This window comes from Myotis yumanensis, unplaced genomic scaffold (assembly GCF_028538775.1).
Source record: "Myotis yumanensis isolate MYYU_CA2020_CCGP unplaced genomic scaffold, mMyoYum1.0.hap1 SCAF_17, whole genome shotgun sequence".
NCBI lineage: Eukaryota > Metazoa > Chordata > Mammalia > Chiroptera > Vespertilionidae > Myotis > Myotis yumanensis.
In genome coordinates, this window is record NW_027223768.1 from 242,937 (window position 1) to 267,283 (window position 24,347).

Genomic DNA, 24,347 nt, shown 5'->3' on the forward strand with positions numbered 1-24,347 from the left:
AGAGAATCAACAATCCATGAGTATAAAAGAAATCAGAAGGGAAATGTAAAAGTATTTTGGACTGAATAAAAGAACCCATAATACATCAAAATTATGGCATTTCATTAAAGCAGTACTCACACAGTATATCTTTAAATACCTGCATTAGAGAAGAAAGAACTCAAATGAGTAACCTAAGCTTCTATCTTAAGAACTAGAAAAGGATAAGCAAACTAAACCCAAAGCCAGTACAAGAAAGGAAAGGATAAAGATTGGAGTACAATCAATGAAATGGAAAACAGAAAAACAATAAAGAAAGCCAAAGAAATGAAGAGATGGGTCTTTTGAAAAACCAGCAAGATGAACAAAGTTTTAGTTAGACTCAACAGGAAAAGAGAGATGAGAAATCGAAGGAAACAGAGAGCATCACTACTGATCTCAAAAAAAAAAAAAAAAAAAAGAAAACATCATAAAGGGATAAATAGTATGGACGTCATGCTAACAAATTAGACAACTTTGATGAAATGAAAAATTTCCCAGAGCTAGGGGCCGGGAGGAGGGGAGGCAACGGGGAAAGGGATGGGAGATATCTGTAATACTATCAATAATAAAAATATATTTTAAAAATTCCCAGAGGATGTAAATTATGGCAATGAACACAAGAAAAAAATAGAAAATCTGGACAGACATTTTTTAAAATGGAGTCCGTAATTAATATTTCAAAAAAAGAAAAGCTCAAGCCCAGTGGCCTTACTAATTAAGAATTAAACATCTAAAGAGGGAATATATCAATTCTTCCGAAACTCTATGAGACAGGAGAGCACTGGGGAAGGGGTGCGCGCTCCGCTGGGCCTAGATCTCGAGGGGAGGCTCGAACTCGCAACCTCAGCATCATCAGCCTTTGCCTACAAGGGCCGCGCGCTGAGCGACTACGCCACTGGAGCTGCCACTCCCTCTCCTGGTCACAGGTTACTCAGTCTGCGTTGGCTCGGGTGGCTGTGCCCCCGGAGCCCAGGGATCGGGTCCAGCCGTGGACCCCCCGCGCCACTCTCCCTGCCGGCACCGAGCCGCACTGCTGCCCGAACGAGGAGAGGACACTTCCAAGGCGACCGGGAGGCCCCGATGCGAGCCAGCCTCCTGGGGCTGCGCGGGTCCCGGAACCCTGTTGTCAGGGGCTCTAAGCGCCCGGGGAAACCGGAAGTTAGCGACGAGCTCGCGCACCTCCGTTATTTTTTTTCTCTCCGGAAGTTGAGATGCCCTCTGCTCCACGGGGTTCAGGTTGCGACCTCTGACCCCGGGTCCGGGAGGAAGTACTGCTAGTGGCCGAGGAACCAGGGGTGGAGCGGACAGGGCCTCCCCCAGCCTCTCCCCAACGGCGGGCGGCGCCGAGCCCCCCGCGGACCCGGGAGAAGGGCCAAGGGCTTGTCTGCTCTTGGGGCTCAGGTGAGGGGTCAGCAACCGGGGCCGGAAGTGCTGTTGCGGGTTGGCCGCGGTCCGGACTAACCGGCGTCCCTGGGCGGGCCTGTCCCTTCCTCCCACGCCCTTGGTTTTGAATTTCAATCTCATTGGTGTAGGCTTCCCGCCAGCCCCGGAGGTCAGTACCCCTGAGACCGTTTAGTCCAGTGTTTCTCGTCCCTGCCTGCACGTTAGAATGACCCGGGGAGCTTTTTAAAAGAATAATAACCCACGTTTGAGAAGACAGGCCAGGAGCCAGCCCCGAGGATTCTGATTCAATCGGTTAGAAGCCAGTGGTTCCTTTTTTCTTTTTCTTTTCAGATGATGGTTACATTTGATCACGGCTTGACAGTTTTAGCCAAGAAAGTAACAGCAGGGACACCCGCGGCCTGAGCAGAGTGGCTCTGCCTCCGGTTCCCGAAACCCGCCCGCCGCGGTGAGCGAGCTCGGACCTTGGGCCGGGTCAGGCCAGCAGCGAGCGCCGTTCACCCTCCGCTGGTGGCCCAGAGCAGGTGGGCGCCCTGTCCACGGCGCCCGTGGCAAACCTTTGCCGCCGTCATGGTGCCTTGAAGCAATGACAAAGGCAGCACGAAGTAGCTGATCACAGATCATAACGATGAAATACTGACATGAAGGGAGCAGATGCTGTTGGGAAAATAGTGCCCCACGCTGGCTGCCACAGCCTTCCGTTCATAGAAGAGGCAACACGCCTGCCTTGTGCTGCGCTCTGTTAGGCTTTGCAGATGTCGCTTTCCCTCCTGCTAACACAGCATCCATTCTGCAGCCTATGTAACAAGAAGTAATTTCAAGGGGGAAAAGTGATTTCAACTTTCAAGTCTTATTACTTAAATATTTTTGTAATCCTATAGCTGTTAGAGAGCAGGCAGCATTTTCAGTCATGTGAGCCGTGTGTTTGCAAATAAAGAAGTTAGTTTCTAGCCCTTTAGGAAACTGAAATGTCAAATTTCATTATATATTTTAAACTACATGTTTTGAAAAGTTTCATACATATGGGCATTGACATAATTAGATCATGAACTCCCCTGTGATCAATCAGAATCATCAACATTTTCCAGTCTCGTTTCCTCTATCTTTTCACTATGTTTTTTGTGAGGTGGGGAGGTTGGGGTCGGGGAGGGAATAATTTAAAGTTAAACCTAGAGCTATCATATCATCCTAAATTCTTCAGTTTGTATGTCTTAGAGATAAGAACTTTTTATTTTATAATATTTATAAGTGCAACACCACTACCACATTCAGCAAATGGAGCAGTAATTTCTTTCTCTTTCTGTAGCAGTAATTTCTTACTATAAGAAGTTACTTGTCCAAAAAGTAATTGGCAAAACTAGTATTTAAATGAAGGTTTCCTGTCTCCAGTTTCTCCTTGACTCCTTTCCCAAGCCATTTTAAACAAAACAAACAAAAAAAACCAGTTGTATAATTTCAAGGGGCAACTTAAAGTTGATGTGGAGTAAGTGATTGTTTTCAATGTGTGGATTGAGAGGCTGTAAGTAAGAGAGTAGGGACCAATGTTGACAATGGAGCGTTTGCCTGTAAATATGTTTACAGTTTCCATCTGTTCCGTTTTTGACATCAGCAGGAATCAGTTTGTCCATTTGCTTTGTTTTCCTGGGTCAGTTCAAAGTTCAGGCTCCCACCAACCTAGAGATGTAAACATATTGCCTTCAAAGGTGGACTCCCTGCGCCTCCTGGCTGGGTCTGTGTGCACAGGATTGTCAAAAGCTCTCTCCACCTTGTTGAGTTATTTCTCATTTCCTGCCACGAATATTCCTTGTCTCCCCAGCCAAGGCCGCTGCCCCACTGTCCTCGTTCAGTAGCACAACTGATCAGCACATGACCCTCTAGTGCTCGGCTGGCGATGCACTGCTGTTGTGCTCCAGCGTCCTCGCCAGTCCTGGATACGAGGGGAAAGGATATACCCAACACAAATTGCCAGTGGAGGGAAACTGACCGTTCCTGGATCATTCATTCATTCCACAAATATTTATGCAACACTTGCCTTGTGCCAGTAAAGTTGCAGGTGCTTAGAATTCATAGGTGAGTAGAATAGACAAAGTTAGTCCTTGCCTTCCCACAGCCTACATTTAAGAAACATCTAAACAGAGGTTCTTAGCAGCCCTCTGCTTCTTGGTCTCTATTGTTATTCATTTATTTGTTAATTCTTTCATCAACAAACCTGCCAAGTGTTCACCCTCAGTCACCCATGTGCGAGACAAGAAGGCTGGTCAGAAGGCATCACATGTCTTGGCACCTTCTGCTCAAGGATGTGAAAGACAAAGTATGACCCACTGTGCCCTTCACATAAAACCTGTTTCTACTTGCACCTTCCCAGTTATCCCCTTGAGTAGCCTGTATTCTCTCACATGCCCTGCAGTCTGGTACAGGAATAGGGTGCAGGTGCCCATTGGTATCAGGAGCTAGAGCTACGGACACAAGCCATGACGTGGGAAGCGCGCATGTGCCGAGGAACACGGGGCATCGCTCAGCGGAGGGCGTGGGACGTGACACATTCTTTAAAAAACGGCCACCGGGTGGGAGCTGACACTTTTGTTGGGAGGCAGGTCACACACTTATGATGTCACTAAACGTTCCTGCCAACGGAACCCATGGAACGGGAAGGGCCACCGAGTTCCACTGTTGAGGAGAAGTCCAGGATGGGCCTCCCCGTAAAAAGGCGCTGCTATGGAACACAGAGCATCAAACGATGGAAGCTGAGGCAGAGAGGGTCGAAAAGGAACTGAGACAAAAGGTTCGCTGGGGGAGGACCAGCAGGAGGAAAGCACGCCTGTGATTTGAGGGGAATGACGAGGAGGCATGCGGAGGCTGCAGCCAAACTTTTACTTCTCTTGACATCACCAAGGGATGTGCTTGGAATCTGCTGTGATTCCCCCCCCCCCGCCCCACTACGGGCTCCTCCTACATGTAAAGACTGTGCCAAACGGAGATGACGAGTCGGACTCTGAAGGCACAGCAAGTCTAGGTGGTGGGACAGGGCCTGTGGGAAGCACAGCAGCAGTGCAGGCTGTGGAGGAGTGTGTGCGAGGGGCTTCAGACAAGATGCAGAGACCAAAGAGGGAGCTTTCCATCCCTCTGGCGAGGGACGGGTCAGCCGGTGGCCTGGAGAGGATCTGGTTAGGGGATGAGGAGGGGAGGGGGCCTGGGAGCCGAGTATGAGAAAGGACCAGAGGACTGGGCTTGTCTGGGGAGAAATCCCAAAGGGAAACAAACTCATACTGCCCCCCCTTTTTCTAGTCAGCTCCCTTCTGTATGACATGTGGGATCACTAGGCCACACCGCATTCTGGTCCTCACCTGCACGGTCACCGGGTCGGCCCTCCTGTGGTGGGCCTTCAGCCTGTCCACCTGGGCGAAGGTGGACGTCCCCGACAGCCCCCAGGTCCTGTTCAGCGCCCTGTTTGCCATCTGCAGCCAGGAGGTCAGGTGCTGGGTTCCTCCATCCAAGTCATGTAAGTGCCGGCCTTGAAGGGAGGGCCCTGCTCCCACCTGTCCCTTCCAGGACTTGCCAGCCTCTTGCTCTGCCCAGGTCACATGGACGGAGCAGTAACGGCTCATTTCCGATGGGCCAGGGGGTCAGGCCTGTGGGGCGACCAGCCCAGCCAGAATCGCTGTCCTGGACCTTCCGGCAGCTCACTTTCCCTCCGCTGCCACCGGTTCCTTCCTCAAAGTCCCTGCACTGCTTCCTTCGTATTCTGGGGCTTCAGACCCAGGAAGGAGGGGACCCTAGAGGGAGCTGCTGGCCTTTCTCCCCTCTCCCTAATTCAGACTGCTTCACATTTGGTCGAATTTTCATGATCAGCGCCCTTCTTCTCTCCTTCTTCCTGAACATCACACTCCTGGCCTTCCCTCATGCCCTTCCTGATTCCCGGAAACAGCACTTTGTCTTCACCATCACCTGCTTCATCGTAGGTGAGAGATGGAGGAAGTGGGTTCCCTCAGTGGTCCTTGTTCTGGGCTGGGGTCACGTTCCAGGGGCTCACACAGCTCCTTAGATTCTGCCCAAGCACCGCTGAGGCAGCAGACAGTCCCATGACAATAAAGAAACAGGGCAGAGGTGCTGAGATGACAGCTTTGGGTCTTGGGACTTCGCCTGAAGGCCACGCACTGAACTAACCCGGCTGCTCTCTGCCCCTTTCCTGAGGAGCAGGTGTCTGTGTGCTCCTTGCGTTGCTGCTGCACTCTCTGTATATTTGGAAAGTAACTGACATATTCAAGGAAGCGAAAGTCACCTTTCTCTACCCCTCTTTCATCCTCTCCGTCAGCATCACGCTGTTTTTCTTGTCTGGTGAGTGTCTGGGGGGCTTTGTGAGCGCTTGGGCTAGTCCTGAGTCCAGAACAGTCACACCCAGGGCTCCAGCTCTCCCCCGAGCACTGTTAGTTTCTGGGTGTGATTTGGTGCAGCGACGTTTCATTTGCTTGATGCAGCTGCTCCTACTCTATTTTGGAATTTTTCCTTTATAGAAAAATAGCCTCCATGTCTCCTGTACATTCAGTAAGGACCATGGCCGGGATAGGAGAATTTATAGGATAGATTGTAGGAGGGCAAGGGGTAGGTGGGGTAGAGAAATGGGATGACAGGTCCCTAGACCCCACACTCATTTGTTAAACCTGTTTAAAAACTGGTAATTTCTTTGAAAACATCAAGTGTTGTCGTCATTGTCATCTTCAACATCATCATTTCTTCCCTCAGGAATTCTCTGCCTCGTCAGCGCCCACCACTGTTGGTTTCAGTGTGTTGTGCAGCGGCCGATTCAGGTGAAACCCATGCAAACACCCGTGGCCAGTCCTTGCCCTGTAGCCGTCAGCTAGCCTACCCTCCGTGCGAGCGGGCTAAGCGTGGAAACCTCCTGTCTAGCCTGCACCTCGAGACTTCCCAGCTCCACACTCTTGTTTAATTGCTGTGGAAGACGAAGAGTTGGCCTGCTTCTGGCCATTGTTCCGATGAGGATTAGGATTCCAGGCACTTGGGTTTTCACCAGAGAGAAGACAGTCGGGGCTGGGGAGTGATGAGTCTGCTCTGGGTCTCGAAGACTTGGAATGAAAACCTCCTCTCACCTTGAACCTGACCAAGGCCCACCGCATCATCTCAGTGTTTCCTGTGTACCTGCAAGGCGTGTCCTAACAGCGAGAAGCTCTTTCTCCACCTGTGTGGCTTGAGTTTTGATATAAATTCTCTGCCCCCTGGTAATTCTGTGAGTGTAATCTTTTCACTGTCATATAACTCAGGGCTGTGTTTTAGGAAACACAGTCTCATCCAAACTCACTTAAATGACAACAAAAGAGTGAACTTGTTGGACAGTCGCAGGGATAGTCCGTCGACCCAACAGAAGTCCTGGAAGGATCGGGGCTACACAGGACACGGGTGGAACCTGAAGCTCTCCTCCAGGACACGGCATCCTTTAACTATTCAGTGAAGTTTAATGGAATGTCCTGAGTCCTAAGTGCAAACAGTCTCCTAAATTCCCCTTGCTCATCACTTTCAAAGCCTGTCCCCCCCTCCCCCGCACCCCCTACCCCCCCCCCCCCCCAGCCAGACCTCTGCTCTGCTCCCGTCTGAGCCCTCCACACACCGTGGGCCAGCCGGGCCTGGGCCACCCCTGCCAGGCCAGGGGCTCTGAGTGGCTCCCCACTGCGGTCTCCACCATGCAACCAACCCCTCTTCCTAGAACACAGAGCTGAGAATGTTCTCCTTAAAAACCACTTTGCCTTGTTCTTACCTTCAGGATAAATTCCTTATCTTGATAAATAAAGATCTTTATAAGTTGATGCCAACCTATCTTTCAAAATGTTTTAATATTTTTATTGTGATTCATGTCATTCATGCGAAAAAAGTACTGCTGGCAGGATCAGAAAGGAACCACCATCTCTAGAGAAAAACAACACTGCCAGTGTACCCGAGGCTCCGGGCGAGCCCCTCCGGCCCGTATGCCCCTCAGTCCCCTCCACGCCAGTTCACACCGTGCCACCTCCTGGAACTGCTTTTCCCGAAATCTGCCAGGCGGTAACGTTCAGTCCTGCGTTTCCTTCTCCACAGCGTCGGTCGGATTGTTCTCCGCGGCAAGATGAAGCTCCAGTGCCAGGTCTGGAGAGCGTCCCTCACGGCCCTGCCACGTGGATTGATCTGTGCATCCCCAGCGCGTTTCCTTTATTCCTGTTTTAGTGTAGCTATGAGTTTAGATTTGTCTCTCTGACTAGATGTTAGCTCCCTGAGGAATGAGGAGTAAGCTTTACCTTTGCATCCTCAGGGTTTCACATTTTGCTGGGTGAATAGATAAATACCCTTTGAGTTACTGAGGCGACGCTTTAGAAGATTGCCATGTACTGAATGCAAGTACTGAGTACCAGCTATAGGTCATACCAGTTCTATGGTGGGTAGATCTGTCAATGGTGGCCACGCTCTACCGACAGGACGTGCCGGACACTGAGTCCTGTGATCTCACAACAGACCTGCCAAGTGAGCATCACCCCATTTTGCAGATAAGGTAACGGGGTGACTCAAAAGTGATTCATCCAAATTCACATGCCTGGTGAGTCAAGACTTTAGTATGGGTCTCTCTAAGCCTGCTCGCTCTTCCAGATCAAATTCCTATGGGGACAATGAGAAGCATCGAGAGCAAACAGTAAGGCAGACAGTGCGAACTAGGGTTATGCTGGAGGTGAACAGATTGTGATGACGAAACATTAAAAATCGATGGTTATTAAAGAGGCTGCAAAAGTAAGTCTGGGAGCGAATGAGAGTTACGGTATATATTTGATAGACAAATTGAGGCAGCATAAATTACCAATTTCCAGAATAAATAATACCACTCCTGTCCTCTCCACGAGGCAGATGGAGGCGGTGGTTTGGGGCGGAGCTTCAGGTCTCTGCCCTGCGATGCACGTTAGCCCCTGAGTCCAGATTCAGAAATGTGGTGTCATTTTACCATGTAGTCATAAGGCCCTGTGATGTGTGGCTTTATTAATAGCCACGCTTGTACAATTCTGATTTATATGCCAATGTATAAGCATGGACAAGTAATGCCATGTCCTGAGCACAAGTACTGAATACAAGCTGTAGGTCGAATCAGATCTATGACGGTTAGATCTGGAACTCTGGCTACAGTCTAATGCTGGTTAATGTAAGGAACAGAGCTCTCAGCTTTCAAAATGCTTAAAAGTACTTATTTCCTCTTATTTTAAAAATGGGGATGGAGCCGGGTGTAGCAGCTAGTACGGCTGGCTTCTGTCACCCCCGGGCACCAACATCGCACCCACACTCCTCCTCCCAGCAGGACCAGGGTTCTGTTCACAGACCCTTCTGCACCCTGCCTTGGCTTTGAAGGAGGTGGGCCTCCTCTCAGCTACAGAGGCCAAATGAGGATTGGCCTCATTTTTAAAAATATATTTCTATTGATGTCAGAGAGGAAGGGAGAGGGAGAGCGAGAAACATCAATGAGAGAGAATCATGGACCAGCTGTGCACTGTTTTGAACATAGCGGTCATCTGGCCATTTTTCGAATTTTGACCTGTGGAGGAGGGAAGAAGCAGGTGGGGAATTAGCTCAAATGGTAGAGCGCTCGCTTAGCATGCGAGAGGTAGTGGGATCGATGCCCACATTCTCCAGTTTTTACTGCCCCAGCCTCGGTCCTCATGTTAACCCTAAGTCCAGAACATACAGAACATTCAGAATTCGCCTGTTTCTCACGAGGAGCTGTGACCCCACAAGGGTGAGGTCTACTAAGTTGGTATTTTCCCCACGTGTCCTGCAACTTGGCCTTGAATTCGACACAGTCCTGGAAAGTGCAGAATGCGTAAACCCCGGTTGAAGCTCAGCCGAACACAAGCAGGAGAAACCCAAAGAAATCCGCACCCGGGCGTGTCGCAATCAAAAGTCTGAAAACTAAAGAATTTTTTTTCTGAAAACGGCCAGAGGAAAATGAAAGGGAAACGACACTGCTCATTGGGAATCACTGTCAACCAGGATGGATAGTGCTGTTTAACAGATGGGATGCGATCCACCACGGTGCTTGGAAGGTAATCTTTCCTAGTGTATTTGCAATACAGTGAGCCGCTCCAAGTTGCCCTCTTAGCGCAGTAGGCAGCGCGTCAGTCTCATAATCTGAAGGTCCTGAGTTCGAGCCTCAGAGAGGGCACAGGTGTTTTTTACAGCATGTTCCTTGCACCATAAATCACAACACAAAGAAAAGCTTGTAAATGGTCACAAATAACCATTTCAAAAGGGATATCCCACATCCTCCCCACCCCCAAATGGGAAATCGCTTTTGGACTTTCTAAGGCTTCCTTCCCAGGGTTTCTATTCAAATGATTGTGGAACAAATTCGCTTCACACCAGAAACCACTTGCGACACCTGTAGGGGCTCTTCCTGTCCCTCTCACGGAAGAAGCAGGGAAACTGCTCTTCCAACCTCAGGCTCTGAAGGCGGCCCCGCCGCACTGAACGGGTGGGCCAGGTGTGGAATCATTCATCCTTTGTCCTCCAACAACTATTTCTGGAGCACACATCTTATTCAGGGGACAGTGATTAGAGAGTAAATAAAACACAAACATTCCCTCCCTCGTGGGCGTCACCCCAGATACTCCTCGGGTGCTTAAGGAATCGGTTTAGAGAGTTGGGTTCTCTCCCTGTCCCTCCGAGGCTCTCCATGGTCCCTGGGTCCAATGCTGCCTTTCCGTTCAGGATAGGAAAGAGCCTGTTTCAATTACTTTAGACTCAAAATACTCAAAGATAATGACCATGGGATGAGATTCTGACCAGGTTCTCCTTGCCAGCCTTCCCTTTACGTAGTCTGATTTCTACGGAAGCCAAAGTCTATTAGACTCTCCTGCCCCTCCTTCGTTTTTCCTTCCCTGATTCTGTCTTCCAGGAAGACAGGAAGAGGGATGAGATCCCAGCGGCAATCGAAGCCACGTTGGGAGGAGGGAGCGTGGAGGCTGCCCCACCTGACGGAAAACCCCTCAGCTTCTGCACACCTGGGAATGTCTTCATTTCGCCCTCCCTCTTGAAGGACAGCTTTGCCAGCTGTGGGATTCGTGTGTGGTTCTCCCCCCTCCCCTCCTTACAGCACTTCTTCTGGCCTCCAACGTTTCTAATGAGAAATCCTACAGAGGATCCCTTGTATGAGATAGCTCACTTCTCTCTTGCTTCCTTCAAGATTCTCTCTTTGCCTTTGTCTTTTTAAATTTTCAGTATAATGTGTCTCAGTGTGGGTCTCTTTGAGTTCATCTTCCTTAGAATTCATTGAGGTTTTTGAATGTTTATGTGTAAGCCTTTACTCAAGCTTGGGAAGTGTTCGGCCATTGTGCCTTCAGTATTCTACCTGCCCCTTTCCCTTCTCTCTTCCTCTGGCACTCTCGTAATTATTCCATTGCCACACCTTCAGGTTCACCAGAAAGAAAATGGAAATCACTGAGGCTGAAGAACAGGAAGAAAAAAAGACTGAAGAAAAGTGAGCAGAGCCTGTGAGAGAGCCCGAGGAAGAAACATTCTTCCTTCTTCTGCTCAGCTCTGCCTTCAGGTCCTTCACGGGTAATTTCTATTTCAGTAATAGTACATTCAGATCCAGAATTTGTTTCTTGTTTCTTTTTAGGTTTTCTACCTCTTTTTTTTTTTTAATATTTTCATTTTGTTCACACAACATTTTATTGAGTTTCTCCATATTTTCCTTTAGTTATTTGAGCCTCTTTAGGACAGTTGTTTTAATGTCTTTTTCTAATATACCTGACATTAGATCTTCTATGGGGACAGCTTCTGTTGATATATTTCTTTCATTTGAAGGCCATGCTTTCCTGTTTCCTGTATGCCTTGTCATTTTTTTGTTGAGCACTGGACATTTGAATCTAATAATGGGGTAACTTTGGCAATCAGATTCTCCTCCTTTCTCAGGTTTTGGTTGTTATTGTTCTTATTCTTAAAAAAAAATCATTGTAGGCTCTCTCTGTGTTGAGGGGTCAGCCTAAAGCATAAACTTAAGGTCTTCTTGGGTCTTTTCTGAGCCTTTTCCTTGGCACGCACAGTTACTTTCTATTTTTCCCCATATATGCTGTTGTTTTTTAATGTCCTAGTCTTTAATGTTTAGTTCCCAAAGGGGGTAAAAAAGAGAGAGAGGAAGAGGAAGAAAGAAGAAAGGAAGGAAGGAAGGAAGGAAGGAAGGAAGGAAGGAAGGAAGAAAGAAGAAAAGAAAAGAAAAAAGAAAAAGGAAGACACTGCGGGGAGAGCTCTCAGAGGGAGAGGATTTGCAGGAACGAGGGAGCTGCAGGGACTGTGGCTGCCTCCTCCTCGTGTGCACTTCTCGGATCCAACACAGCCATCAGCTTCAGCCGTGTTTAAATAAGCCCCAAAAGGTGAATGAAAAGCAAAGGGAATAAATGATCAATAGGTTATTTATTAGTAAGCCTATATGCAAATGATCCATACTAACATTAAGTGCACACAATCTAAACATTAATTAAAAATCAGAGATTGTCAGGATGTATTAAAAATAAATGTGCCGACTATAAGAAACTCAATATATAGTTATTTATGCGAGTTACGTTACATACAAGATACAGAGTAAGACAGGAAAGACAAATTCCAGGACGATTTATTCGCTCATTCACTCATTTACTCGGTCAGTGAACTAGTATCTCCTGGCACCTCCTGCTTTTTCTAGAGGAGAGAGACCGTGCGAGGGACAGAGGGACGGAGGCCTCTGGGCGGAGTCCCCGTCCCGGGAACCGAGAGCAGCCAGGGCCGCGCGGCTTCTCCGGCCCCGGCTCTGCGGGCCTCGGCGCTGGGGAAACCGGAAAGGGTGCACCCCACCCGCCCGGCCGGCCCCTCCGGGTGCAGCTCTGGGTCGTGATTCTCCAGGAGCGTCTATGGTGCTCTTTCCAAACCGGCGACACGACGGTGCCTGGGAAGTAGAATTCACCCTTGTCTTCGGGCCGCGGAGGCCGGCAGCCGGCGCCCTCTTAGCGCAGCAGGCAGCGCGTCAGTCTCATAATCTGAAGGTCCTGAGTTCGAGCCTCAGAGAGGGCACGGCTTTTGTCCGGCCGGACCCCGGGTGCCGCGCAGAGACCCGGCACATGGTCCGATAGCCTTTTCAGAGCCCGCCCTGTGCTCCCGGCCCGGGAAGTTGCTTTTGGACTTTCTTCAGCTTCCCAGGGCCTCGATGCAAACGACTGGGAACCAATCACTTTACACCAGAACCACAAGCCGCACCCGGCGGGCTCCTCCCGCACGCGGAGGGGGACGAGGGGAGGGGGAGGAGGGGGAGGAGGGGGAGACGGAGGGGGGAAGAGGGGCAGGGAGAGGGGGAGGAGGGGGGAGGAGGAGGAGGGGGAGGGGGAGACGGAGGGGGAAGAGGCAGGGACACGGCTCCTCCGACCGCGGCCCTGCAGGTCGCCCCGCAGCCCTGAGCGGCGGCCCGTGTGGTCACTCCCGCTTCTATCGCCCAGCGTCCCACTCAGGGGCGGCCGGGCCCGGGGCTCGGAGGGCAGACACCGCCCCCCTTGGAGCCACTCCTCGGTCGGAGTGGGAGGACAGGCGCGCAAAGAAGATGCATAATAAGCCGCTTCTCTCTGTCTTCCCCTCTCTCTTCTACTCTCTAAAAATCAAGGAAAATATCCTCGGGTGAGGATTAACAACAACAAATAAAAAAAATGTTTTGATTTTAGGGAGCGAGGAAGGGCCTGGGATAGAGAGGGACACCCCTCGGCTGCCGCCTGCACGCTCCGCACTGGGATGGAGCCCGAACCCGGGAATGAGCCCTGACGGGGACTCGAACCGGGACCTCTGGACTCCTGGGTGGATGCGCACCTCCCGGCCACGCCCGCCGGGCTACACTGACATTGAACGAGAACGGCTTTTAGTGGAGCCGCCACCCGAGACCCTCCTCCCGCCTCCTCTCTGGGGTCTCCCATCTCTCCCCGCGCCTCGGGGTGTTTCTCTGGGGGCTGGCAGACTCCATCCCGGCGCCTCCACTCCCGCGCCCAACCCCGGGGCGGGCCGTGCAGAAAGGGAACCGACGTCGGGAACGGCAACAGGAACTGCACCGCTCCCGGCGAGCGGCTCCTACATCCGGGCCCTCGGCCCTGGGCGGGCGCCCGCGCCCTCGCCCTCGCCCCGCCCCTTCCGGAGGCTCGGCCCTATTGGCGCAGAGGCGGGCGGGGCGCGCTGTCGCCGGGGGCGTGACCACGTGACTCTGGGGGCGGGGCTGCGCCGCCGCCTCCGGCCCGGCTGAGGGGGCTCGCGTTCCGGCCCGGTCGGTGTGGAGGCCTCTGCTCCCCGGCCCTGCGCGCAGAGGGCGCCGCTCCCGGCTCTCGTCGGCCCCAGGTTTGCTTCCCCTCCTCGCACGAGGGTGGGCCCTTCGGTCCGCGGCCGCCGGGGAGCCGGACCTAGTGTCCCCGAGTCACCGGAAGTGCGGAGGGGCGGTGCGGGGGCCGCGGGGCGAACGGGCCTCGGGCCTCGGGGGGCCGGGCCTGCGGGGTCGGGGCGGATCGTAGCGGACCGGAACCCGGTGGCGGCGGCCTCGGCCTGGGAGCGGCCTTGGTCCGTGTGCCCCCGCGGCTCGGGGACCCTGGACCCGGGGAAAGGCGATCAATGAAAAGTTGAAAGAAGAGCCGCTCAGCGCGGTGGTTCCTGCGGATCGTGGCCGCGAACGCTGCCGGGCGCGTTTCTGCGCGACCTGGGCCTTTCGTGTAGGGAAAACCGCGGGCGTTCAGTGGACCCCCGCTCCCTCCGCCCCCCTCCGCCCCGGCCCCCCTCCGCGCCGGCACCCTCTCCGCCCCCCTCCGCCCCGGCCCCCGTGCAGAGATTCGGGTCTGGCTGCGGGAGTCTGGTGGTTTGCGTCGCGCCGCGGCCGTTTTGGGAAACTTGCATTCTGTCACTTCGTTATACATATGCCCTTAGCAGTGGTAGGAGAACGGGATCTTGACCTTAGAGGTTGACGGAATAAACACAATTAGCAGAAGGACTCGGGGCTTTGTTATGAAGTTTGTTGTTATCCAGAGGGATTCCTAGCTTTTGTCTTGAGCTGTTGGGGAGGGAACCCTGGCTGCCAGTGGCAGGTCCTTCTTGCAGGAGAAACAGTGAAGCGGAGGTGAGGAGCGGCCAGATCGGGGTGAAAGAAGCTGACCAGACCGGGGAGGACAAGGGACTAATATGTGCATGTCCCGCTCCGGGGAAATTGCGCGTTGTTGTGTGTGTGTGTCTCCTCCAGGAGCGGGAAGAGGTGTGTGTGGCGAGTAGTTATGGAGGAAGACAGTCTTGAGTCTTTGTTGTTGGAGCAAGCGGCTTACCACGCTGTACGTTTCTGTATAAATTGGTGGACTGTGGAGGAGGAGGAGGGAAGGGGCTGGGAGGGCAGGTGGGACGGGAGAAGATCAGGGTGAAGGGGAATGAGCCTTAGCTTGTGGGGAAGCAGAGTGATAGGATCAGGTCCCACCTGCAGTTTACGTGGATTGCACACTCCACTCCAACATGCACGTTCGCGCTGGGCTTGTAGGAACTGCCTCTTGATGGATTTGCAGCCTCCAAGGGCACTGTGTCCAGTGCGCAGGCAGGTCAGCAGTCAGAGATGGCAATTTAAATCCTGGCTCTACTACTGACCAGCTGTGACATTTTGGGTAATTCTTTAACTGCCCTAAGCATCAGGCGTTCTATCTGTAAGGTGCAAACATTGGTTCTTGGGAAGATTAAATGAGGCAGTCTGTGTAATCAATGAAAAATAGGTATGATAATCCCTAACCTAGGGCCGGATAGGGCAAGCATTACCTAACTCTTAGATAATGCTTTACAGACCTTGTCTGCTTGTCCCATATAACCTTTAACTGTAAGGATCACCTTGAGCTTTGAAGTTCTCTGCTCAGCTGCTGTGCTTGTGCTTTTATTGCTGTTCTTTCCGTGCGTCTGACCCTCCTGGTGGAGGAGAGAGCCGGTCTCTTCCTAGAGGAGGGCTCCCTGAAGCTACGGCGTGAAGGATACTTGTGGGTTTGCCAGAGCTCCTGGCCGGTTGCATTGCTGCTGCGGCTCCCAGGATGATGATGGCTCTTTTTGTTCTGGTATTCATTCATCCATTCAATCATTCATTCATATTTTTATTCATTCAACTAATGTATTCTAGATGCTAGGTTACTGCAGTGAACAAAAGACCAAGTCCTAACCCTAGCGGGAGTTCTGTTCTAGTGGGAGAGAGAAACAAATGAACATAAAACACACACCACAGAGTTGGGATCAGTGCTCGGAGGGAAAGAGAGCAGGATCGGGGATGGTTATGTGAGATAAAGTGTCAGAGTGTGCTTCTTTCTGAGGAAGTGATTCTCAACCAGACACTGGAATCAAATAAAGGAGCAGCTGCCTGGGGAAGAGCGTCCCGGCAGAAGGAAGAAGGGAGGCTGGAGACGGTGGAGGAGCCACATTGCATAGCTGTGGAAAGTTTGTGTTTTTCCGTGTGATAAGAGACAATTACAGTATTTTGAAGTAGGAAAGTGTTATTGTCTACTTAGAGTTTTGACAAAATTATTTCCTTATTTAACAATTTTTTTTTCTTCTTAGTGCCCCACAGTTGTTGGCTACTTAGGGCAAATATAATAGCCTGGGCTGGTAACTTTAGGAAATACTCTGATTCATTTACAGGCTATGACCAAGCTCGGAATCCTTTATTTCTTTTTTTGTTAATTCTCACCTCAGGATATTTTTTTCACTGATTTTCAGAGAGAGTGGAAGGGACGGGAGAGACAGAGAGAGAAACATTTTGGCTGCCTCCGGCACATACACTGACTGGGCCCAGGGCGGGAATCAAACCCAGGACCCTTCAGTCCTCGAGCTGAAGCTTGTTCCACGGAGCCCAACTGGCCAGGGCAGCATCCGTTATTTCTACTCTCTTCTCTATTTGAGCGTAACAGTAATACACATTTTAAAAGGCAGGACTCCCATAAACCCATCTCATATTAGCTCTTTGTCTAGATCCTGCATATCTCCATTTAGTTGTGATTCTGGATTCTTCCTTTTCCTCGTGACATTTCTCCATAACTGTGTTTGCACAATCATTTTATTAATCATTAACTTGCTGAGTTATTTTCTTATTTATTATTTAGTTAATTATTTTAAATGGATTTTGAACAGGGCTTTACACAAGAGGCAGGCACAGAGGATGGGCTCTATGAATGGTAGGCTTTTTGTGCATGTGAAGAAGGAATCAAGAAAACAACAGGACCTGTCATTTATGGAGCACCTGTGGAGACCCAGACTGACACTGTCAGTTCTCACAGCGGCTCCTGGAGGCATGTAATTGGAGCTTCCCCGCTTTATAAAGGGGAAACTGAAGCCAGAGACCTCACGTCAGTACCCCAGTTCTCACAGCTACAGAGGAGCGTAGTGGGAACTTGAACCAAAATCTGATTTCGGAGCTTGAACATTTAATTTTAACTAGCACAGTGTGCCAACGCTCAGCTACCATGTTCTTTAAAATTTTTTAAATAAAATTAAAAACTTTTAATTTGGAAATAATTTGAGGCTTACAAAAATGTTGTAAAATAGTACAAAGAATGCCCATACTCCCTTTTCCTGTAGTCCCTAAATGTTAACATTTTACTGTGTTTGCTTTATGATTCTGTCTACTTGTTTCTCTGCTCACATAGATATGCATTAACATCTGATTCAGCAGCCCCTTTTCTAGAAATTGACTCTGAAGATACACCTCCAACAATATGAAAATACACATCCATAAGGGTATTCATCATAATGCTTATAATTTGAAAATATTTAAAACATCTGAAGGGCCCACAGTATGACAGTGGTTGAATAAACTTGGTATAGCCACATATAATGGGGTGTTATTGCAGCTGTGAACGAGAATAAAGAAACTCTTTACCAATAGATGTGGATGATTTCCAGGATAAATGGTAATTTTTTTTCCCATATAGAACGCTTCACGAATTTGCATGTCATCCTTGCACAGGGCCATGCTAATCTTCTCTGTATCGTTCTAATTTTAGTATCTGTGCTGCCAAAGCCAGCACTAAATCGTAATTTAAAACAGTAGCAGTATAAAAGAGTATGCTGCATTTTGTGTAAGAATGTGTTGAGTTTTGCTAGTAATTTTCACACTGATACTGATACTGGGCTGTAGAATTGTTTTACTCTCTCTTCATCAGGTTTGGTTATCAGTGTTATGTAATATTTGTCCTGTTTTTTCCCTATGTGATGTGTTTTCATTGCTCTTTCATTAAAAATATTTTTAGAAAGTTTGATTTTTGTTATAATGGCTACGTTTGTACTTAGACCTTTTTAAATGCCTTTATTCCCATTTTCTTATTTAACCTTTAATTATCTGGTTTCCCAGTTCTTAATAGTATTCTTAATTTCTGCCTGCCGTTAATTAATGCAGTAATCAGTGAGGTTATTTCACTGTTTTCTTCCTCTTCTCCCAGTTTTTAGTTGAATTATTTTTATTTTATTAGAACATAACATATTTTACAAGGTTGCTAATTTAGCAGCACATTACCACTTTGCCATTGTGGTAAAGTTTTGTTTTTGTTTTAAAACTGGATGGCAGTTTTAGAATCTACCAGGGAGACAGATTGTGCATTTTAAACTTTTTCTCCATGTTGAAGGGCCTTATAGTTTCCTTTGTTCATTTTCTCCTTGGCTGTGAGGTCCTTCCTGCTCTTTCCTAAGAGTTGTTCCAGGGCCACCTCTCCTGTGTGCACACTAGGTCTCTTCTCTTCCTCGTATTCTGCTGTTATCAGAAATCTTAAAAAGATTTTCTTTTGTACTTAGAGTGGGTTTTCTCTTTTTGACAGTGGCCTTTAGGTTTATTCTGCCACAGGCTTCCGCACTCCGTTTTCTATCCACTGGTGAAGTCAGTTTTAAATCATCGGCATGGGAGCCCATAGGTTTTCAAAAAAATCCCAGCTGAATTACATTTTACAGTTTCTCTGACTTCTGCGATTCAGCCTGCATGAGTTCAGGCCAGCGGATACAGAAGGGGACAAAAAATAGTGAACTCGCTGCAGGTCGGGCTGTGTCCCGTGATCTGGTGCGGAGATCAGAGTTGTGTTTCATGGGAGAACCAGCTGTCAATCCTCTGTCTTTCCTGGAACCAGAACATGAACGCTGTCCTGTTATTACTGGTGGCCATGGGCTAAGTGTATGTTCCCTGTGCTGTCTGTCAGGTCCTCAATAGCAGAAAATTGCTGAGGGAACAGCTGAAAGTCTTGTGACCTGGAGCAGGCAGGTTAAAGCTGTGAGGGAGAAACCAGTGGACAGGTCTGGCTGTCTAACTACTCATGCCCCCCGGTGACTGTGTCCCAAGTTGTTTGTGGCTGAAGTATAAATCAGCAAGTCTGTTGTAAGTTGTGGAGGACCAGAATGGTGGTGATGGCAGGCTGCAGGGAAGGTGGGGGTGTCGTCCCGGGGACCTGTGTTCCCTGATGTACTTCAGACCCGGGCAGCTTGCACTCCTAGGGAAGGCGGTGCCTTAGTGTTTCAAAGAGGTTAGTGTTGCGGGCCTTGCCTGCAATGCTGCCATACTCCCAAGGATGGTTATAGATGTCTTATTGCCCTTTTTCTTCAGGGTCAAATGGGATAACAGGGATTGTATAAGAAAACCATTCTCCCTCCCCCCCCCCCCCCCATTTTCTCTTGTTAATGGAAGTTTCCGTTTTCAGGTTGAGTGAAATGATCTAGTGCTAAGTCCTCTCATTTATGATGTTTACCCTTTTCTTGTCCTTGTGTTTTGCAGAATGCAATCTTCCTTGAGAAACCACATTCTCAGGACCAGAAAGTGAATGCTGCGTTTCCTCCATTTACATTCTAGGTGAGCTCCATTTCCTCAGTCTTTTGAAATGTCCCTTTTTTCTTCTAACAGGCATTTCCTCAGACCCGCTCCCATGGCATCAGCCTTTGTCCTTTACCAGATAAGGACACTAGTAGAACTGTAACAAGCTGCGTATGAAGCACCAACGATATGCCTGAACTGCTCTGTATACCAAGGGAAGAGCAGCGATCAAACAGACGTCATGTCATATTCTAACCATAGACAGCAGATCAGTGAATACGTGTGCACTGGATTGGGTGGTAAGGGCCATGGAGAAAAACAGCAGCAAAGGGGACAGAGAACGCCAGGGCAGGCACTGCTCAGCCAGAGCGATGGGGGAGGAAGAGCCTGGGTTGGAGATCACCCAGATCATGAAATAAGTAATAGTCCCTAGTCCTTTCCGTATATATTGCTGATTGGTTGATATTGGCAAAGAGAGAGGCTAATTGATTTCAGCCCCTGAAAAACCAATAGCATTATGTACCCTGATGCAGACTTTCTGTCTTTGCAACAGTGATGTTAATTTTGAGCATCCTTTTCTTAGTTATAGGAATATAAATAATACTTCTCTTTGTCTCACAGTGTTGGAAATACCGAGTAAGAAATTAGTGTATATGATGCTGGAAACTTGTAGAGACAAACAGCTCATGACTCAAAGGCCTAAAACAAGTGTGTCATTCAAGTTCTTGTCAGAAAAATGACAATGGAGATGATGGGTCAGGACGGCCAGTGGACAACTCCCTAGGAGGGAGCCATGGACATGTGCACCTCAGAAAAGGGAGCTGATCAGAGAACTCAGAAAAGGAAATTACATCATGTGCGCCCTCAGAAGGGTCAAAAGATTTTCATTCATGTGCATGAGATTACTCAAATAGATGACCAGTTATACCAGTGCCTTGAACGCGAGCAAAACTTCTGTGAGAACTTAGCTCTTATTATGTGTGAGAGAACCCACACTGGGGAGAAACCTTATCGATGTGATATGTGTGAGAAAACATTTATCCAGCGCTCAGATCTCATTTCACACCAGAGGATCCACAATTATGAGAAACCTTATAAATGTAGCAAATGTGAGAAGAGCTTCTGGCACCACTTAGCCCTGTCAGGACACCAGAGAACACATGCAGGTAAAAAATTCTATACCTGTGACATTTGTGGCAAGAATTTTGGACAGAGCTCTGATCTGCTTGTCCACCAGCGAAGCCACACAGGTGAGAAACCATATCTGTGCAGTGAGTGTGATAAATGCTTCAGTCGAAGTACAAACCTCATTCGGCACCGAAGAACTCACACCGGTGAGAAACCATTTAAGTGTCTGGAGTGTGAAAAAGCTTTTAGTGGGAAATCGGATCTCATTAGCCACCAGAGAACGCACACTGGAGAAAGGCCCTACAAATGTAGTAAGTGTGAGAAAAGTTATCGACACCGTTCAGCCTTCATTGTTCATAAAAGAGTTCATACTGGGGAGAAGCCCTATAAGTGTGGTGCCTGTGAGAAATGCTTTGGCCAGAAATCAGACCTTATTGTTCACCAGAGAGTCCACACCGGGGAGAAGCCCTATAAATGCTTGGAATGTATGAGAAGTTTTACTCGGAGTGCCAACCTAATCAGGCACCAGGCAACTCACACACACACTTTTAAATGCCTTGAATATGAGAAAAGTTTCAGCTGTGGCTCAGACCTTATTGTGCATCAGAGAATTCACATGGAAGAGAAGCCACACCAGTGGTCTGCATGTGAGAGCGGCTTTCTCCTAGGCATGGGCTTTGTTGCCCAACCGAAAATGAGAACTCAAACAGAGGAGCTGCGTTATCAGTACAGTGTGTGTGACAAAGGCTTCCGCCAGGGCTCAGCCCTCCTCCAACATCAGACAGTCCACCTCAGTGAGAAACCATCTATCTGTCATGCGGGTGAGAAGGGGCTTGAGCTCAGCCCTCCCCACCCATCGGAAACCTCACAGACGTCTTGGCCAGACAAGAAGTTATAACACCACAAAAAAATGCACTTACGAGTCAGAGAACTCATTAAGATGAAAAACTGTAGGCAAATCTTAGCCCTTTGGGAGAGCTCAGACTTCAGTGGGGACCAGAGAATCTGCAATTTTAAGAAGTTGGGAAATGGTTTGCCCAGAGAGCCACCCTAACAGAACACCTATCAGTCACTCCAACAAGAAACCTTCAAAGGCTTCAGGTTTGGAAAATCTTTAGTCTGAGCTCATAGCTGATCCCCACAAGAGGACTCGTACCGGTGGGGAACCTTGGAGATGCAGAGAGTGAGAGAGCTTCCTAGCAATGCTCACTCCTCTCTTTCTGAGGGAATTCGCAACAAGAGAAATGCCCTTGGTGTGAACAGTGCTTCACACACTGTGTACAGCTCACTGGACGTCAGAAAACCCACACTGGGGAGAAACCCTACCAAGTGTGGAAAAAGCTTCCAACAGAACTATGACTTTCTTACCCATCAAAGAAGCCATATTGGTGAAAATGTAGGTATTTGTCTGGAATGTGGCGAAAGTATTAGATGGAGAACCTTCTCGGGTTTGAACAACACAAAAAGCCATCTGAGAAGAGCCCTTGTGATGTCTGAGAAAAGCTGTCCATGACCAGCTCCTTTGGTATACCAGGGAACTCACACGAGTGAAAACCCCGTAAATATCTCGAGTCTGAAAAAAGTCCTGCTAGAAACCTCTACTTTTGGGCTCCAAAGAACCTACTCTGCAGAGAATTTTGCTCCAGTGAGGGATCTAGTTGTGGACCTTGTACATATAATAGATATGAGAATAACTGCTCACAGTTAGCTGACCCCTGGGATGGAGGCGGCTTTAATGAGTCAGTACGTAAACAGTTGTTAGGTACCCAGAAGCTTGTCGTGGGAGGAGCTTGGGCTGTTCAGAGCAGGCTGATGGGAAACTCAGGTGAAGATGCTTTTATCTGAACCACTTAGTTGACGATTGCTTTAATTTCACTTTTTTTAAATTTTGGAAATCCAGTAAAGAAAGGACTGTGCCCTTGTGACCGATGGTGGGCATGTGTCACTGTTGGGGAAAGAATACTTTCCCTCTTGATCTCTCTTTAAAAAAAAAAAATTCTTGGCCAGATTGGTGACTGGTGTTTTGGGAAACTTGCTGGTAGTGAAAAGAACTAAGCAGTGGGGAGGAGTTTTCTTGGATTAGAACCCCCAAATGTTTCTCCTTTGGAGGGCCAATCTCATATAGAAGCAAAACACCCAATGTTTTACTTGGTGTGAGTTGAGGCACACCCTTGAAATTTCCTTTCTCTAAAATGTCAGAGTATCACTGGTATTTGAAATTTCCACTTCAGAGATTCATCTCTTTTCAACTCAGAAGTGCAGATTCCAGGGTGACAGTTATGATGTTGCTAGTATACACATTTTTTTTGACTTCACGTATCATCTCTTTGAATGATAATATATCCTCATCAGCTCCGTGCAGAATGGCTGATGGAAAAACTGGAAGAAAGGTTAGGCTTGTGCAGGCAAGTAACACACGATGACGCAGTTAATGGAGGAGCCATGCTTCTTGGTTTAACTATTCTAACTCCAAAGCATTGTTCTTTTCACTCCATTATCCTGCTGTTTATAGCAAATTCAGTCGCATAATGATATGCCTTTCATTTGCTTCATTCTGCCAGAATGAAGAAAAAAGAGAATACTTTTTATTCCCAGGGAAAGGATTGTAATCACAATATAAGATATTTATTTGGCTTGGAATGTAGGATGCTAAATGCTAGAGAGAAAAAGTAGTTGCCAAATTCATCAGAGGTTTGAGAATAAGCACTTATTTCCAGTTTAACAGAATAATTATTATATTTAATATTCTCTAGATGTACTGTAATTAATCCAGGAATCTATACATGGACACTTCTGAGGGTATTTTCCCCTCAGATTAAAAGACATTTAATAAAAATACTTAAGATTTCTGCAGTGTTTGGGACTAGACTGGTGAATAAATATTTTGTTGCTAGTCTGTCTGGTTGATCTGGTCGATCATAGCGAATCCTTGAACTCAGGAGCGTTGGCCTCAGACTCATGGAGGTGGCCAGCGGCTACTTTGTGTGTGGCTTTAAGCTATGATCCTGATGACTGGCTGCTCATCTTGATAATCCTAGGGTCAGTGGGTATAGCTCATAGTGATAGAAAGGAATCTGATTCTAAGGTGTTTTTTCTTTTAGTAAACAGATCCTGGGAGGTGATTCAAGCTGATATGTTTGTTTTCATAAATAGTTCTTATACCATGAAAAGTTGCCCAGTGTGGTAAAACACACACCATGTATTTGTTTTTCTTTTGAAAATCATGCCTATCACTAGTCTATGTTTGATTATTGTAACACTAAAATAGTATGGTGTGTGGCATGGTGGTGATGAAATTAGTTCTGTGGCTACTTGTTAGTCACTAGAACTTGCAGAAGGGGACGGAGTTGGTATCATTGGCAGGATGACTTGACCCTTTTTTCAGCTAATCTCGTGATGACTGTCTCTAGTCTTCAAGTAAATTAAAGATGGACCACCTCAAACACAGAACTTTGTGGGTACGAAACAAGTCCGAGGTCTTTTAACCATAGGGGAAATGTATTGTTACTGTTCCTATAGCATAACCTGAGGTTGGGGAGGACCACTTGGGAGCCTGTAACCAAAACTGGGAGGTAACTTCTGGGATGGATGGAGGGTCTCTTGAAACAGTGCCAACCTACATCTACCTCAGGTAAGTAGTTAGAGTAACTTCCAAGATTTCAGACCAAACAAGACACTTGTATTCAATGTATTCCCATGCTTTAATGTTTTTGTTTTCCCTTAATTCTTAAATAAACATTTGTTTTGAAAAACTGCATTTTGTCTCTACTATACTAAGAACAAACTTCCCTCCCTACACTTGTATTAGAATAAAGCAAATACTCAGGAATCCTTTCACAATATATATCAATTCATCATGATGTACACTTTAAATATCTTACAATTTTATCTGTCAATTACCTATACTAATAAAAGGGTAATATGCTAATTAGACCAGACATCTTCCGACGACCTTCCAGATGTCCTTCTGGACAAAGCCATGGTGGCGGGG

General features: G+C 48.2%; 1 protein-coding gene, 1 long non-coding RNA gene and 4 other non-coding genes across 6 annotated transcripts; 5 read left to right on the plus strand and 1 right to left on the minus strand.

Annotated features, from left to right (window-relative positions):
- Positions 1 to 1,202: 1,202 nt before the first annotated feature.
- Positions 1,203 to 7,238, plus strand: LOC138995725 (uncharacterized). The gene is made up of 6 exons (XR_011468664.1): positions 1,203 to 1,422; positions 1,756 to 1,946; positions 4,708 to 4,921; positions 5,348 to 5,381; positions 5,620 to 5,757; positions 6,163 to 7,238. It is a non-coding gene; the product is annotated as an uncharacterized lncRNA (long non-coding RNA).
- A 1,763-nt stretch (positions 7,239 to 9,001) lies between these two features.
- Positions 9,002 to 9,074, plus strand: TRNAA-AGC (transfer RNA alanine (anticodon AGC)). The gene has a single exon. It is a non-coding gene; the product is annotated as a tRNA-Ala (tRNA).
- Positions 9,075 to 9,531: 457 nt separating this feature from the next.
- Positions 9,532 to 9,604, plus strand: TRNAM-CAU (transfer RNA methionine (anticodon CAU)). The gene has a single exon. It is a non-coding gene; the product is annotated as a tRNA-Met (tRNA).
- Positions 9,605 to 12,413: 2,809 nt separating this feature from the next.
- Positions 12,414 to 12,486, plus strand: TRNAM-CAU (transfer RNA methionine (anticodon CAU)). Its single transcript has one exon. It is a non-coding gene; the product is annotated as a tRNA-Met (tRNA).
- A 1,203-nt stretch (positions 12,487 to 13,689) lies between these two features.
- Positions 13,690 to 24,132, plus strand: ZNF322 (zinc finger protein 322). The gene is made up of 3 exons (XM_070396364.1): positions 13,690 to 13,782; positions 19,193 to 19,267; positions 19,850 to 24,132. The coding sequence occupies exon 3, from the start codon at positions 20,022 to 20,024 to the stop codon at positions 21,252 to 21,254; it is 1,233 nt and encodes a 410-aa protein (XP_070252465.1). The 5' UTR covers positions 13,690 to 13,782; positions 19,193 to 19,267; positions 19,850 to 20,021; the 3' UTR covers positions 21,255 to 24,132.
- Positions 17,363 to 17,468, minus strand: LOC138996545 (U6 spliceosomal RNA). Its single transcript, XR_011468823.1, has one exon. It is a non-coding gene; the product is annotated as a U6 spliceosomal RNA (small nuclear RNA).
- Positions 24,133 to 24,347: the final 215 nt, after the last annotated feature.

What these genes read in the sequence shown, in the direction of transcription:
- ZNF322 (XM_070396364.1), top strand. Translation starts at nt 20,022, where the DNA reads ATGGACATGTGCACCTCAGAAAAGGGAGCTGATCAGAGAACTCAGAAA.